General features: G+C 41.3%; 1 protein-coding gene across 4 annotated transcripts in view; it reads left to right on the top strand.

The window, feature by feature from the left end:
• The window catches only part of dennd1a (DENN/MADD domain containing 1A), a 132,681-nt gene that overhangs the window by 36,482 nt on the left and 78,622 nt on the right, over window positions 1–17,577 (top strand). For all 4 annotated transcript variants that reach the window (XM_063011702.1, XM_063011706.1, XM_063011705.1 and 1 more), the window contains exon 3: window positions 9,265–9,308. In XM_063011702.1, the coding sequence (XP_062867772.1) occupies window positions 9,265–9,308 (44 nt within the window). The remainder of the gene's footprint in view (window positions 1–9,264; window positions 9,309–17,577) is intronic.

The following is a 17,577-nucleotide window of genomic DNA, read 5'->3' as shown; positions in this document are numbered from 1 at the left end:
TTTAACGCGATTAAAAAAAATAGTGCCATTAACGCAAATTCTAGTTCATGTTGAGACTTGACTGGTAGAACCAACGTTTTAATGTCGGACTTGCCACCGTTGTTCATTTGCGGTTTGTTAAAATAATATAACTGAGCGTCGTAGGGATGCACTTGCATAATAAAGAAATAAATACACGGTATATTCATAAGTTGTCGGGAGCAAAACACTTTATTAACTTAATCTGTTACGGCACTGAATACCGGAGTCAAGCACGCTAGTCCATGAACTATGGAAGCCCCAAAAGGGTCAAAACACACTCACTTCGTGTAGAAACGTCCACTTTTCACATTTCACTTAAAAAACCTTGTTTTCTATAACATTTACACAGATTTTATTTAATGCGATTAATCGCGATTAACTATATGAAATTCTGAGATTAATCGCGATTAAAAATTTTAATCGTTTCACAGCCCTAATATATATACAGTGTATCACAAAAGTGAGTACACCCCTCACATTTCTGCAGATATTTAAGTATATCTTTTCATGGGACAACACAAACAAAATGACACTTTGACACAATGAAAAGTAGTCTGTGTGCAGCTTATATAACAGTGTAAATTTATTCTTCCCTTAAAATAACTCAATATACAGCCATTAATGTCTAAACCACCGGCAACAAAAGTGAGTACACCCCTTAGTGAAAGTTCCTGAAGTGTCAATATTTTGTGTGGCCACCATTATTTCCCAGAACTGCCTTAACTCTCCTGGGCATGGAGTTTACCAGAGCTTTAGAGGTTGCCACTGGAATGCTTTTCCACTCCTCCATGACGACATCACGGAGCTGGCGGATATTCGAGACTTTGCGCTCCTCCACCTTCCGCTTGAGGATGCCCCAAAGATGTTCTATTGGGTTTAGGTCTGGAGACATGCTTGGCCAGTCCATCACCTTTACCCTCAGCCTCTTCAATAAAGCAGTGGTCGTCTTAGAGGTGTGTTTGGGGTCATTATCATGCTGGAACACTGCCCTGCGACCCAGTTTCCGGAGGGAGGGGATCATGCTCTGCTTCAGTATTTCACAGTACATATTGGAGTTCATGTGTCCCTCAATGAAATGTAACTCCCCAACACCTGGTGCACTCATGCAGCCCCAGACCATGGCATTCCCACCACCATGCTTGACTGTAGGCATGACACACTTATCTTTGTACTCCTCACCTGATTGCCGCCACACATGCTTGAGACCATCTGAACCAAACAAATTAATCTTGGTCTCATCAGACCATAGGACATGGTTCCAGTAATCCATGTCCTTTGTTGACATGTCTTCAGCAAACTGTTTGCGGGCTTTCTTGTGTAGAGACTTCAGAAGAGGCTTCCTTCTGGGGTGACAGCCATGCAGACCAATTTAATGTAGTGTGCGGCGTATGGTCTGAGCACTGACAGGCTGACCCCCCACCTTTTCAATCTCTGCAGCAATGCTGACAGCACTCCTGCGCCTATCTTTCAAAGACAGCAGTTGGATGTGACGCTGAGCACGTGCACTCAGCTTCTTTGGACGACCGACGCAAGGTCTGTTCTGAGTGGACCCTGCTCTTTTAAAACGCTGGATGATCTTGGCCACTGTGCTGCAGCTCAGTTTCAGGGTGTTGGCCATCTTCATGTAGCGCAACAATTCGTCTTTTAATATCCTCAGAGAGTTCTTTGCCATGAGGTGCCATGTTGGAACTTTCAGTGACCAGTATGAGAGAGTGTGAGAGCTGTACTACTAAATTGAACACACCTGCTCCCTATGCACACCTGAGACCTAGTAACACTAACAAATCACATTACATTTTGGAGGGAAAATGACAAGCAGTGCTCAATTTGGACATTTAGGGGTGTAGTCTCTTAGGGGTGTACTCACTTTTGTTGCCGGTGGTTTAGACATTAATGGCTGTATATTGAGTTATTTTGAGGGAAGAATAAATTTACACTGTTATATAAGCTGCACACAGACTACTTTTCATTGTGTCAAAGTGTCATTTTGTCAGTGTTGTCCCATGAAAAGATATACTTAAATATCTGCAGAAATGTGAGGGGTGTACTCACTTTTGTGATACACTGTATATATATATATATATATATATATATATATATATATATATATATATATAAATATATATATATATATATATTTATATATATATATATATATATATATATATATATATATATACAGTGTATCACAAAAGTGAGTACACCCCTCACATTTCTGCAAATATTTCATTATATCTTTTCATGGGACAACACTATAGACATGAAACTTGGATATAACTTAGAGTAGTCAGTGTACAGCTTGTATAGCAGTGTAGATTTACTGTCTTCTGAAAATAACTCCACACACAGCCATTAATGTCTAAATAGCTGGCAACATAAGTGAGTACACCCCACAGTGAACATGTCCAAATTGTGCCCAAATGTGTCGTTGTCCCTCCCTGGTGTCATGTGTCAAGGTCCCAGGTGTAAATGGGGAGCAGGGCTGTTAAATTTGGTGTTTTGGGTACAATTCTCTCATACTGGCCACTGGATATTCAACATGGCACCTCATGGCAAAGAACTCTCTGAGGATGTGAGAAATAGAATTGTTGCTCTCCACAAAGATGGCCTGGGCTATAAGAAGATTGCTAACACCCTGAAACTGAGCTACAGCATGGTGGCCAAGGTCATACAGCGGTTTTCCAGGACAGATTCCACTCGGAACAGGCTTCGCCAGGGTCGACCAAAGAGGTTGAGTCCACGTGTTCGGCGTCATATCCAGAGGTTGGCTTTAAAAAATAGACACATGAGTGCTGCCAGCATTGCTGCAGAGGTTGAAGATGTGGGAGGTCAGCCTGTCAGTGCTCAGACCATACGCCGCACACTGCATCAACTCGGTCTGCATGGTCGTCATCCCAGAAGGAAGCTGACGCACAAGAAAGCCAGCAAACAGTTTGCTGAAGACAAGCAGTCCAAGAACATGGATTACTGGAATGCCCTGTGGTCTGACGAGACCAAGATAAACTTGTTTGGCTCAGATGGTGTCCAGCATGTGTGGCGGCGCCCTGGTGAGAAGTACCAAGACAACTGTATCTTGCCTACAGTCAAGCATGGTGGTGGTAGCATCATGGTCTTGGGCTGCATGAGTGTTGCTGGCACTGGGGAGCTGCAGTTCATTGAGGGAAATTCCAACATGTACTGTGACATTCTGAAACAGAGCATGATCCCCTCCCTTCGAAAACTGGGCCTCATGGCAGTTTTCCAACAGGATAACGACCCCAAACACAACCTCCAAGATGACAACTGCCTTGCTGAGGAAGCTGAAGGTAAAGGTGATGGACTAAACCCAATTGAGCACCTGTGGCGCATCCTCAAGTGGAAGGTGGAGGAGTTCAAGGTGTCTAACATCCACCAGCTTCGTGATGTCATCATGGAGGAGTGGAAGAGGATTCCAGTAGCAACCTGTGCAGCTCTGGTGAATTCCATGCCCAGGAGGGTTAAGGCAGTGCTGGATAATAATGGTGGTCACACAAAATATTGACACTTTGGGCACAATTTGGACATGTTTACTGTGGGGTGTACTCACTTATGTTGCCAGCCATTTAGACATTAATGGCTGTGTGTTGAGTTATTTTCAGAAGACAGTAAATCTACACTGCTATACAAGCTGTACACTGACTACTTTAAGTTATATCCAAGTTTTAGTTCTATAGTGTTGTCCTATGAAAAGATATAATGAAATATTTGCAGAAATGTGAGGGGTGTACTCACTTTTGTGATACACTGTATATATATACTGTGTATGTGTATATATATATATATATATATATATATATATATATATATATATATATATATATATATATACAGGTCCTTCTCAAAAAATTAGCATATTGTGATAAAGTTCATTATTTTCCATAATGTAATGATAAAAATTAAACTTTCATATATTTTAGATTCATTGCACACCAGCTGAAATATTTCAGGTCTTTTATTGTTTTAATACTGATGGTTTTGGCATACAGCTCATGAAAACCCAAAATCTCAAAAAATTAGCATATCATGAAAAGGTTCTCTAAACGAGCTATTAACCTAATCATCTGAATCAACGAATTAACTCTAAACACCTGCAAAAGATTCCTGAGGCTTTTAAAAACTCCCAGCCTGGTTCATTACTCAAAACTGCATTCATGGGTAAGACTGCCGACCTGACTGCTGTCCAGAAGGCCATCATTGACACCCTCAAGCAAGAGGGTAAGACACAGAAAGAAATTTCTGAACGAATAGGCTGTTCCCAGAGTGCTGTATCAAGGCACCTCAGTGGGAAGTCTGTGGGAAGGAAAAAGTGTGGCAGAAAACGCTGCACAACGAGAAGAGGTGACCGGACCCTGAGGAAGATTGTGGAGAAGGGCCGATTCCAGACCTTGGGGGACCTGCGGAAGCAGTGGACTGAGTCTGGAGTAGAAACATCCAGAGCCACCGTGCACAGGCGTGTGCAGAAAATGGGCTACAGGTGCCTCATTCCCCAGGTCAAGCCACGTTTGAACCAGAAACAGCGGCAGAAGCGCCTGACCTGGGCTACAGAGAAGCAGCACTGGACTGTTGCTCAGTGGTCCAAAGTACTGTTTTCGGATGAAAGCAAATTTTGCATGTCATTCGGAAATCAAGGTGCCAGAGTCTGGAGGAAGACTGGGGAGAAGGAAATGCCAAAATGCCTGAAGTCCAGTGTCAAGTACCCACAGTCAGTGATGGTCTGGGGTGCCATGTCAGCTGCTGGTGTTGGTCCACTGTGTTTTATCAAGGGCAGGGTCAATGCAGCTAGCTATCAGGAGATTTTGGAGCACTTCATGCTTCCATCTGCTGAAAAGCTTTATGGAGATGAAGATTTCATTTTTCAGCACGACCTGGCACCTGCTCACAGTGCCAAAACCACTGGTGAATGGTTTACTGACCATGGTATTACTGTGCTCAATTGGCCTGCCAACTCTCCTGACCTGAACCCCATAGAGAATCTGTGGGATATTGTGAAGAGAAAGTTGAGAGACACAAGACCCAACACTCTGGATGAGCTTAAGGCCGCTATCGAAGCATCCTGGGCCTCCATAACACCTCAGCAGTGCCACAGGCTGATTGCCTCCATGCCACGCCGCATTGAAGCAGTCATTTCTGCAAAAGGATTCCCGACCAAGTATTGAGTGCATAACTGAACATAATTATTTGAAGGTTGACTTTTTTTGTATTAAAAACACTTTTCTTTTATTGGTCGGATGAAATATGCTAATTTTTTGAGTTTAATTTTTATCATTACATTATGGAAAATAATGAACTTTATCACAATATGCTAATTTTTTCAGAAGAACCTGTATATATATATATATATATATATATATATATATATATATATATATATATATATATATATACAGTGTATCACAAAAGTGAGTACACCCCTCACATTTCTGCAGATATTTAAGTATATCTTTTCATGGGACAACACTGACAAAATGACACTTTGACACAATGAAAAGTAGTCTGTGTGCAGCTTATATAACAGTGTAAATTTATTCTTCCCTCAAAATAACTCAATATACAGCCATTAATGTCTAAACCACCGGCAACAAAAGTGAGTACACCCCTAAGAGACTACACCCCTAAATGTCCAAATTGAGCACTGCTTGTCATTTTCCCTCCAAAATGTCATGTGACTCGTTAGTGTTACTAGGTCTCAGGTGTGCATAGGGAGCAGGTGTGTTCAATTTAGTAGTACAGCTCTCACACTCTCTCATACTGGTCACTGAAAGTTCCAACATGGCACCTCATGGCAAAGAACTCTCTGAGGATCTTAAAAGACGAATTGTTGCGCTACATGAAGATGGCCAAGGCTACAAGAAGATTGCCAACACCCTGAAACTGAGCTGCAGCACAGTGGCCAAGATCATCCAGCGTTTTAAAAGAGCAGGGTCCACTCAGGGTGCATGTGCTCAGCGTCACATCCAACTGCTGTCTTTGAAAGATAGGCGCAGGAGTGCTGTCAGCATTGCTGCAGAGATTGAAAAGGTGGGGGGTCAGCCTGTCAGTGCTCAGACCATACACCGCACACTACATCAAATTGGTCTGCATGGCTGTCACCCCAGAAGGAAGCCTCTTCTGAAGTCTCTACACAAGAAAGCCCGCAAACAGTTTGCTGAAGACATGTCAACAAAGGACATGGATTACTGGAACCATGTCCTATGGTCTGATGAGACCAAGATTAATTTGTTTGGTTCAGATGGTCTCAAGCATGTGTGGCGGCAATCAGGTGAGGAGTACAAAGATAAGTGTGTCATGCCTACAGTCAAGCATGGTGGTGGGAATGCCATGGTCTGGGGCTGCATGAGTGCAGCAGGTGTTGGGGAGTTACATTTCATTGAGGGACACATGAACTCCAATATGTACTGTGAAATACTGAGCAGAGCATGATCCCCTCCCTCCGGAAACTGGGTCGCAGGGCAGTGTTCCAGCATGATAATGACTCCAAACACACCTCTAAGACGACCACTGCTTTATTGAAGAGGCTGAGGGTAAAGGTGATGGACTGGCCAAGCATGTCTCCAGACCTAAACCCAATAGAACATCTTTGGGGCATCCTCAAGCGGAAGGTGGAGGAGCGCAAAGTCTCGAATATCTGCCAGCTCCGTGATGTCGTCATGGAGGAGTGGAAAAGCATTCCAGTGGCAACCTGTGAAGCTCTGGTAAACTCCATGCCCAGGAGAGTTAAGGCAGTTCTGGGAAATAATGGTGGCCACACAAAATATTGACACTTCAGGAACATTCACTAAGGGGTGTACTCACTTTTGCTGCCGGTGGTTTAGACATTAATGGCTGTATATTGAGTTATTTTGAGGGAAGAATACATTTACACTGTTATATAAGCTGCACACAGACTACTTTTCATTGTGTCAAAGTGTCATTTTGTCAGTGTTGTCCCATGAAAAGATATACTTAAATATCTGCAGAAATGTGAGGGGTGTACTCACTTTTGTGATACACTGTATATATATATATACAGTGTATCACAAAAGTGAGTACACCCCTCACATTTCTGCAAATATTTCATTATATCTTTTCATGGGACAACACTATAGACATGAAACTTGGATATAACTTAGAGTAGTCAGTGTACAACTTGTATAGCAGTGTAGATTTACTGTCTTCTGAAAATAACTCAACACACAGCCATTAATGTCTAAATGGCTGGCAACATTAGTGAGTACACCCCACAGTGAACATGTCCAAATTGTGCCCAAAGTGTCAATATTTTGTGTGACTACCATTATTATCCAGCACTGCCTTAATCCTCCTGGGCATGGAATTCACCAGAGCTGCACAGGTTGCTACTGGAATCCTCTTCCACTCCTCCATGATGACATCACGGAGCTGGTGGATGTTAGACACCTTGAACTCCTCCACCTTCCACTTGAGGATGCGCCACAGGTGCTCAATTGGGTTTAGTCCATCACCTTTACCTTCAGCTTCCTCAGCAAGGCAGTTGTCATCTTGGAGGTTGTGTTTGGGGTCGTTATCCTGTTGGAAAACTGCCATGAGGCCCAGTTTTCGAAGGGAGGGGATCATGCTCTGTTTCAGAATGTCACAGTACATGTTGGAATTCATGTTTCCCTCAATGAACTGCAGCTCCCCAGTGCCAGCAACACTCATGCAGCCCAAGACCATGATGCTACCACCACCATGCTTGACTGTAGGCAAGATACAGTTGTCTTGGTACTTCTCACCAGGGCGCCGCCACACATGCTGGACACCATCTGAGCCAAACAAGTTTATCTTGGTCTCGTCAGACCACAGGGCATTCCAGTAATCCATGTTCTTGGACTGCTTGTCTTCAGCAAACTGTTTGCGGGCTTTCTTGTGCGTCAGCTTCCTTCTGGGATGACGACCATGCAGACCGAGTTGATGCAGTGTGCGGCGTATGGTCTGAGCACTGACAGGCTGACCTCCCACGTCTTCAACCTCTGCAGCAATGCTGGCAGCACTCGTGTCTATTTTTTAAAGCCAACCTCTGGATATGACGCCGAACACGTGGACTCAACTTCTTTGGTCGACCCTGGCGAAGCCTGTTCCGAGTGGAACCTGTCCTGGAAAACCGCTGTATGACCTTGGCCACCATGCTGTAGCTCAGTTTCAGGGTGTTAGCAATCTTCTTATAGCCCAGGCCATCTTTGTGGAGAGCAACAATTCTATTTCTCACATCCTCAGAGAGTTCTTTGCCATGAGGTGCCATGTTGAATATCCAGTGGCCAGTATGAGAGAATTGTACCCAAAACACCAAATTTAACAGCCCTGCTCCCCAATTACACCTGGGACCTTGACACATGACACCAGGGAGGGACAACGACACATTTGGGCACAATTTGGACATGTTCACTGTGGGGTGTACTCACTTACGTTGCCAGCTATTTAGACATTAATGGCTGTGTGTTGAGTTATTTTCAGAAGACAGTAAATCTACACTGCTATACAAGCTGTACACTGACTACTCTAAGTTATATCCAAGTTTCATGTCTATCTGGAGAACGCACTAAAATATCATCAATGTAAGCAATTGTGAATTGTCCCAACATATCTCTAAAAACGTCATTAATAATTTATTTTCTTTTCTTTCTGAGTCAGGGGATACATTTCAGACATAGGAACAATTGCGCCATCCACCAACTCTATGGTGCAATCATAGGGTGATAGGAAGGCAATTTAGTGTTAATTTAGTTTCACTGAATGCCTCCTTGAGGTCAGCATATTGAAAAGGGATGCCGCTCTTTGAATTAATTTCTTCAATAAAAGGTGATGCATGTAACGTGTTGTTGTAAATAGGTGTCTGTGTTTTTGCCAAATTAAATTTACAATTTGGTTCAGTTTTACTAGCCACATCCAGGCGTAACTAATTCGAGACCTGTCAAATCTAAACATCACCTAAGTAGAACCTGTTTAACAACATGAAGCAGCCTAAAAGGGCCCAAAAAGCAGCACATTATGTCACGTTCTAAAGAGATTAAAATACAGATGCAAAGGTAGGTAGCATGAGAAGGATTTAAAGCACACAAGCAAGTCCACCTATAAGTAATAAGGGACAAATACTTGTTCATAGCACTGTACATTGTAAAAAAAAAAAAAAAAAAAAAAAAGCAGTTTATTTGTATATAGTATTTAAATACCGAGAAATATTGTTAACTAAAAAATATGATAAATAATTGTGTGATTATTTATGATTTTCAGGAACAAAGGTGGGCAGGATTTTCCCTGAGAACTATGCTGATCAGGTATGCAGTGCTTTTATAATGTTTGTATTGGTGCACACATTTATGATTGAAGTTGTGACAGTTTTATCACTGGTACCAATTGAAACTTATAAGAGTGGCCATTATAATATTGTATGGTGAACAGAGCAGCTATATGAACAACGTTTGGCTGTTCATCCAGAGAGAGAGCTGGAAAGGGACCTCATAACTGATGCAATTACGACCTCTGCTGGCTGATTGATGGCGTCTGCACAGAGTAGAGGAATAATGCTATCACGATGTGGCTGTCCATGCAGAAGGCTGATCTGTATATGAACTTGCCTTGTGCAGGTGAAAAGATGCAGTCGGCTACTGTGCATGTGTCAGATCGCTCTCCTCAGTCGGGGCGGGGGTCAGCACCAGCATAACACAATTGGGTAAAAATTGGACGTGCTAAAAATCAGGAGAAAAAGGGAGAAAATGCATTAAAAAATATATGGACATTAAACAATACTGGGTATTATTAGTTAGGGTAAAGGTACATGAAAACTTCGTGGAGATATTTGTTCCCTTAAACTCGATGTTTCCCTTAAATTCAAAGTTTAGCCTTTTTTTTTGTTTTTTAAAGAAAATGTATTTATTTAATTTCAATTTAACAATGAACAGCAGCTTTGTTCAGCGCTTGACTTGAGCGGTGCGGTGAAATGTCATCAAAGTGCGCTTATGAGACGAATCTGCATTTGTGTAGAGTAACACTCAAATCCACTCTGAAAGCATCCACATACATCTGTTTAGCTGTATTTTTCTTACTGTTTCACTTTTTAACTTGAGTTATTAACTTACCATAAAAAAAATAAATAAAGCTTAACATAGTTTAATGTATTAAAAGAACGACACAGAAACACTAAACTTCTCTTAATTATTACTGCTCATAAGTACTTTCAACTAATGAAATTCCTCGCTCATTGTTTTAGTTCAATGTCACGTTAAGTTTTGTGTATTGCCAAAAAAAAGGAGAAAAGCGCCTTTACTGAACACTATATTCCAAGATCAAGCATCTCCATGATTAAAAAGCGTAAGGAAACAATAAAGAAGTAAAGGTAAAGTGCAGGTTTTATTGTATTTTTATACTGATTTTTAACAGTTTTTTTAATTGTGTTTCAGTGTTTCTTCATACTATACTTATGTTATTTTTAGTGTATAAGTGTCAAAAGCAACCACATTATTTAACATTAGCCTAAATTATATGCAGTTCCACGGGACCATGGAACATATTAACAGGTTTCCTATACATCCTTATTGGGAAAAATACCTTAAAACTCAACGGCTTTAAATCTTGCCAGTCCATCTGACCAATTGACGTTGAATTTCAAGGTACCACTGTATACAGTATACTGGTGCTGGTCATAAAATTAGAATATCATGAAAAAGTTGATTTATTTCAGTAATTCCATTCAAAAAGTGAATTAATAGAGAGGCGAAGGGAAGGAAAAGATGTTGTAGAAAAAAGTGTACAAGCAATAGGGATAACCGCACCCTGGAGAGGATTGTGAAACAAAACCCATTCAAAAATGTGGGGGAGATTCACAAAGAGTGGACTGCAGCTGGAGTCAGTGCTTCAAGAACCACCACGCACAGACGTATGCAAGACATGGGTTTCAGCTGTCGCATTCCTTGTGTCAAGCCACTCTTGAACAAGAGACAGCGTCAGAAGCGTCTCGCCTGGGCTAAAGACAAAAAGGACTGCTGAGTGGTCCAAAGTTATGTTCTCTGATGAAAGTAAATTTTGCATTACCTTTGGAAATCAAGGTCCCAGAGTCTGGAGGAAGAGAGAAGAGGCACAGAATCCATGTTGCTTGAGGTCCAGTGTAAAGTTTCCACAGTCAGTGATGGTTTGGAGTACCATGTCATCTGCTGGTGTTCGTCCACTGTGTTTTCTGAGGTCCAAGGTCAACACAGCCGTCTACCAGGAAGTTTTAGAGCACTTCATGCTTCCTGCTGTTGACCAACTTTATGGAGATGCAGATTTCATTTTCCAACAGGACTTGGCACCTGCACACAGTGCCAAAGCTACCAGTACCTGGTTTAAGGACCATGGTATCCCTGTTCTTAATTGGCCAGCAAACTCGCCTGAAAATCTAGAAAACCCCTAGAAAATCTATGGGGTATTGTGAAGAGGAAGATGCGATATGCCAGACCCATTAATTCAGAAGAGCTGAAGGCCACTATGAGAGCAACCTGGGCTCTCATAACACCTGAGCAGTGCCACAGACCGATGGACTCCATGCCACGCCGCATTGCTGCAGTAATCCAGGCAAAAGGAGCCCCAACTAAGTATTGTGCTGTACATGCTCATACTTTTCATGTTCATACTTTTCAGTTGGCCAACATTTCTAAAAATCCTTTTTTTTGTATTGGTCTTAAGTAATATTCTAATTTTCTGAGATACTGAATTTGGGGTTTTCACTAGTTGTCAGTTATAATCATCAACATTAAAAGAAATAAACATTTGAAATATATCAGTCTGTGTGTAATGAATGAATATAATATACAATGGAATTGAATTGAATGGAATTACTGAAATAAATCAACTTTTTCAACTTTATATATATATATATATATATATATATATATATATATATATATATATATATATATATATATATATATACAGTATATATACAGGGGTTGGACAATGAAACTGAAACACCTGTCATTTTAGTGTGGGAGGTTTCATGGCTAAATTGGACCAGTCTGGTGGCCAATCTTCATTAATTGCACATTGCACCAGTAAGAGCAGAGTGTGAAGGTTCAATTAGCAGGGTAAGAGCACAGTTTTGCTCAAAATATTGCAATGCACACAACATTATGGGTGACATACCAGAGTTCAAAAGAGGACAAATTGTTGGTGCACGTCTTGCTGGCGCATCTGTGACCAAGACAGCAAGTCTTTGTGATGTATCAAGAGCCACGGTATCCAGGGTAATGTCAGCATACCACCAAGAAGGACAAACCACATCCAACAGGATTAACTGTGGACGCAAGAGGAAGCAGTCTGAAAGGGATGTTCGGGTGCTAACCCGGATTGTATCCAAAAAACATAAAACCACGGCTGCCCAAATCATGGCAGAATTAAATGTGCACCTCAACTCTCCTGTTTCCACCAGAACTGTCCGTCGGGAGCTCCACAGGGTCAATATACACGGCCGGGCTGCTATAGCCAAACCTTTGGTCACTCGTGCCAATGCCAAATGTCGGTTTCAATGGTGCAAGGAGCGCAAATCTTGGGCTGTGGACAATGTGAAACATGTATTGTTCTCTGATGAGTCCACCTTTACTGTTTTCCCCACATCCGGGAGAGTTACGGTGTGGAGAAGCCCCAAAGAAGCGTACCACCCAGACTGTTGTATGCCCAGAGTGAAGCATGGGGGTGGATCAGTGATGGTTTGGGCTGCCATATCATGGCATTCCCTTGGCCCAATACTTGTGCTAGATGGGCGCGTCACTGCCAAGGACTACCGAACCATTCTGGAGGACCATGTGCATCCAATGGTTCAAACATTGGATCCTGAAGGCGGTGCCGTGTATCAGGATGACAATGCACCAATACACACAGCAGACTGGTGAAAGATTGGTTTGATGAACATGAAAGTGAAGACGCACGCTGAGACGCTAGCCTAGTAGTTTGTTTGTAGCCTTTAGCTAAATAACTTTTTATATACGTATGTTTTAAACATATAATTTATACGTTAATCTTCCGTGTGTTGTTGATTTAGTTTTATTTTGTTTATCGTAAAAAAGCGCTTGTGTTTACTAACGTAAATTCGTGCTGTGTTGGAAACTAGGAAACTTCTGCTACCGGCATCCGAACGAAGCCCGGTTTTGTTTGTTTTTGTACTTCAGCGCATAAACATCATAATTATCCAGAATTAAAACCGTTTTCGGTCCGCACGAAGCGCGTTTGTGTTTGGTTGTGTTCTGTATTTCAGCTCTTAAAACACCTTTGTTTTGTGAGGAGTTATAACCGTTTCTGTTCGTAGGAAGCGCGTTTATTTGTTTTGTACACCAGCGCATAACACCGTTTTCCTTTAGAATTACAGCCGCTTTTGTCCGAACGAAGCACGTTTGTGTTGGTTCGGTTGGTGGTTTTTGTATTCCAGCTCATCATCGCCTGTTTCATCCGGAATTAAAGCCGTTCTTCTGTGACTACCAGCAGAAGCGCCGGTGAATCCAACATAAACATCATCTCCAACTCATCTTGTAAAGCTAAGTATATTTCTTTGTTGTTATGGCCCCAGCAGGAGCGCTGTATCCATGTTCCGAGTGTAATATGTTCAGTTATTCCTTCTCCGTGTTTAGTGATAACTTTACATGTGATAAGTGTAGATTAGTGGTTAGTCTAACGGAGAAGATCTCAGTGTTAGAAGGGCGCATTCGGGCGTTAGAACAGACTACTACTAGTGAGTGCTTAGATTCAGCTGTAGCAGTCCCGAATGCCAGCAGTTCAGGTACAGAACCCCAGACTCCGGCATTAGAGCCCTCACAGCGGGGCGACTGGGTGACGTCTCGGCGACATAGTCGTAGGGAAAAGCACCGACCATCTCAGTTGCACGTGTCCAACAGGTTTTCCCCACTCAGTGAGCCACCCGCTGAGAAGCCTGTTAATGTAAGTGCTCTGGTTATAGGAGATTCTCAGCTCCGACACGTGCGTATTGCAACCCCCATAGAGACACCAGCAACCATAGTCACTTGTATTCCGGGGGCAAGGGCGCCTGACATCAGAGCAAACCTGAAAGTGCTGGCTAATGCTAATCGTAGATTTTCGAAGATTGTTATCCACGTCGGCACTAATGATGTTCGTTTACGGCAGTCTGAGGTTACTAAGAGTAATGTTAAAGAGGTGTGTGAGTTAGCTAGGTCGATGTCTGAGGCAGTAGTGTGCTCTGGCCCCTTACCGATTCGACCCAGTGGCGAAACCTACAGCAGGTTGTTGTCGCTGAACCGCTGGATGTCTAAATGGTGCTCAGAAAACTGCATCGATTTTGTAGATAACTGGTCCACCTTTGAGGGAAGGCCTGGTCTTTTGAAGCGGGATGGTGTCCACCCCACGTGGGAGGGTGCTGCTCGCATTTCTTGCAGCATAGGTGACAGGCTTTACCACCGCGTTAGTGTAGCGGCAGATAGTGTTAAATGACTATCCAGAGCCAAGACCAGGCAGCAGACTAACAGGCCTAACCGACTGTCTGCGAGTCGCCATCGGACGTCACCCGGAATCCTTAGGTCACAAACCATTGAGACTGTGTCTGTTTACCGTGGCAGGTGTAAGCCAAAACAAAATCAAAAAGTATGTCATAATAACTTAATTAAAATTAATCTAAATGAGCATCATGAAAACCCTAGTAAAGTTAAACTAAAGTTAGGACTTCTAAACATCAGGTCACTTGCATGCAAAACAGTAATTGTAAATGAAATAATTACAGATAATTGTCTTAGTGCCCTGTGTTTAACCGAGACCTGGGCTAGACCTGATGAGTATCTAAGTTTAAATGAAGCATCTCCTCCGGGTTACAGTTATGAACATAAGCCACGTCTTAGCGGTCGTGGTGGAGGAATAGCCGCAATTTATGATAAAGACATAGGTCTTACTGTAAAATCATCTCCCATAACAAACTCGTTTGAAGTTCTTATCTCTGACATAACCAATAAATGTTCATCTGATAAAAATAGTATGTTTAAACTGGTTACTGTTTATCGACCCCCTGGTCCTTACTCAGAATTTCTTAACGAATTTGCCGATTTTCTTTCTAAATTAGTCTTATCAACTAAGAAAGCTTTAATTGTTGGTGACTTTAATATTCATTATGAGGATAAGTGTAATCCACTCAAAATTGCGTTTGATTCTATTTTAGAATCCTTAGGCATCACCCAAAATGTAACAGGACCCACTCACCGCTGTAAACATACCTTAGATTTAATACTTACTTATGGTATAAACATAGACAACCTGGAAATTATACCACAGAATGACTTAATCTCTGATCACTCCCTACTAATATATGAAGTGTCCCTGTCCAATAATATACAGCAACCAAATCGTTTTAAATGTAAGCGCACTATTACATCTGCAACTGCAGCAGCGTTCATAAACTGCCTACCAGAATTACCAAATATATCAGCATCAGAACCTAAAGAACTAGATCAGGCAACTCAAAACCTAGAGACCGTACTGCGCACAACCTTAGATAACGTAGCCCCACTCAAAACTAAACTGATTAGGGAGAAAAAACTTGCTCCTTGGTACAATGACCACACATGCGCACTTAAACAAGCAGCACGGAAATTAGAACGTAAGTGGCGTCACACTACACTGGAGGTGTATAAGATTGCTTGGAAAGATGCTCTAACTGAGTATAAACATGCACTTATAAAAGCTAAATCTTTATATTATTCATCCCTAATAGAGAAAAATAAAAACAATCCTAGATTCCTTTTTGAGACAGTGTCCAAATTAACTAAAAACGTCAATGAAACTGAATCTAATATACCGCCTGACTGTACCAGTGATGATTTTTTAAAATTCTTTAATGACAAGATAGAAAAAATACGACTTCAGAGTCAGAGTGTGTCACTTGCCAATGTTAAGTATGGACTCACTCCGAGCAGCATTGGTGATAATAGTAACGAGTTAATCCAACTAAATTCCTTTAATCCAATCTCCCAAAATGAACTAACTGTGTTGATTAAATCATCGAAGTCATCATCGTGTATACTCGATCCTGTTCCAACTCGTTTACTTAAAGATTTACTCCCAGCTATTGTAGAGCCCCTGCTTACATTAATCAATGCATCCCTTAGCCTTGGGTACGTACCTAAATTGTTTAAAAGTGCTGTTATTAAACCCCTGATTAAAAAACCTAATCTTGATCCACATGTTTTATCTAATTATAGGCCAATTTCAAACCTTCCTTTTGTCTCAAAGATATTAGAAAAAGTCGTTTCCAAACAGCTATGTTCTTATTTGAATGAAAATTGTATTCATGAAAAATTTCAATCAGGATTTAGACCCAACCATAGTACCGAAACCGCATTAATTAGAGTAGTTAACGAGTTGTTAATGTCTTCTGATAATGGATGTGTCTCTTTTCTTGTTCTATTAGATCTTAGTGCAGCGTTTGATACGGTCGATCATAACATTTTACTGGAGAGGCTAGAAAATACAGTAGGTGTTAAAGGACTCGCACTCTCTTGGTTTCAATCATATTTGACTGACCGCTCTCAATTCGTTTATGTAAATAATAAATGCTCAGAAACTACAAAAGTAAAGTGTGGTGTTCCACAGGGGTCGGTACTTGGACCGCTATTATTTACACTCTATATGCTTCCACTAGGTGAAATTATTCATAAACATGGCATAAACTTTCACTGCTATGCAGATGACACACAGCTGTATATATCAGCCAAACCAAATGATACTGACACAATCAGTAAGATAGAAGATTGTGTAAACGACATAAAAAACTGGATGTCGTGTAATTTTCTTTTACTTAATTCAGATAAAACTGAGGTTTTACTTGTTGGCTCTAAAGCTGCAAGAGACAAGTTGTCTAACCTGGTGCTAAACTTAAACACGTTCTCTGTTACTCCCAGCCCAGATGTAAAAAACTTAGGTGTCACAATAGATTCAGATCTCTCCTTTGATACACACATTAATAATATTACTAGAGTTGCTTTCTATCATTTGCGTAATATCTCTAAAATAAGAAATATACTATCTGTTAATGACGCCGAAAAACTGATCCATGCGTTTATAACTTCTCGGTTAGATTATTGTAATGCTCTTCTAACTGGATGCTCTGGTAGATCCTTAAACAAACTCCAGTTAGTTCAAAATGCAGCAGCTCGAGTGCTAACTAGAACTAAAAAATTTGATCATATCACTCCTGTTCTATCATCTCTACACTGGCTGCCAGTTAAATTTCGCATTGATTACAAAATACTTTTACTAACCTATAAAGCGCTACATGGTCTGGCTCCACAGTATCTGAGTGAACTTATTAATTACTACAATCCAGCACGTCCACTTCGTTCACAAGATGCAGGGTTACTTATAGTTCCTAAAATTAAAAAGACCAAAGCTGGTGGAAGAGCATTTTCTTACAAAGCTCCACAACTCTGGAATAATCTTCCTGCCTCTGTTCGGGATTCGGACACAGTCTCAATGTTTAAGTCTAAACTGAAAACATATTTATTTTCTCAGGCTTTTGATTAGTATAGACAAAGGCGCAGAGCTTGGGGGTTCTTGGTCATAGAA

Source organism: Trichomycterus rosablanca, chromosome 16 (assembly GCF_030014385.1).
Source record: "Trichomycterus rosablanca isolate fTriRos1 chromosome 16, fTriRos1.hap1, whole genome shotgun sequence".
Classification (NCBI taxonomy): domain Eukaryota; kingdom Metazoa; phylum Chordata; class Actinopteri; order Siluriformes; family Trichomycteridae; genus Trichomycterus; species Trichomycterus rosablanca.
Note: the sequence above shows the minus strand (reverse complement) of the source record. Positions and strands in the feature narration are given on the sequence as shown.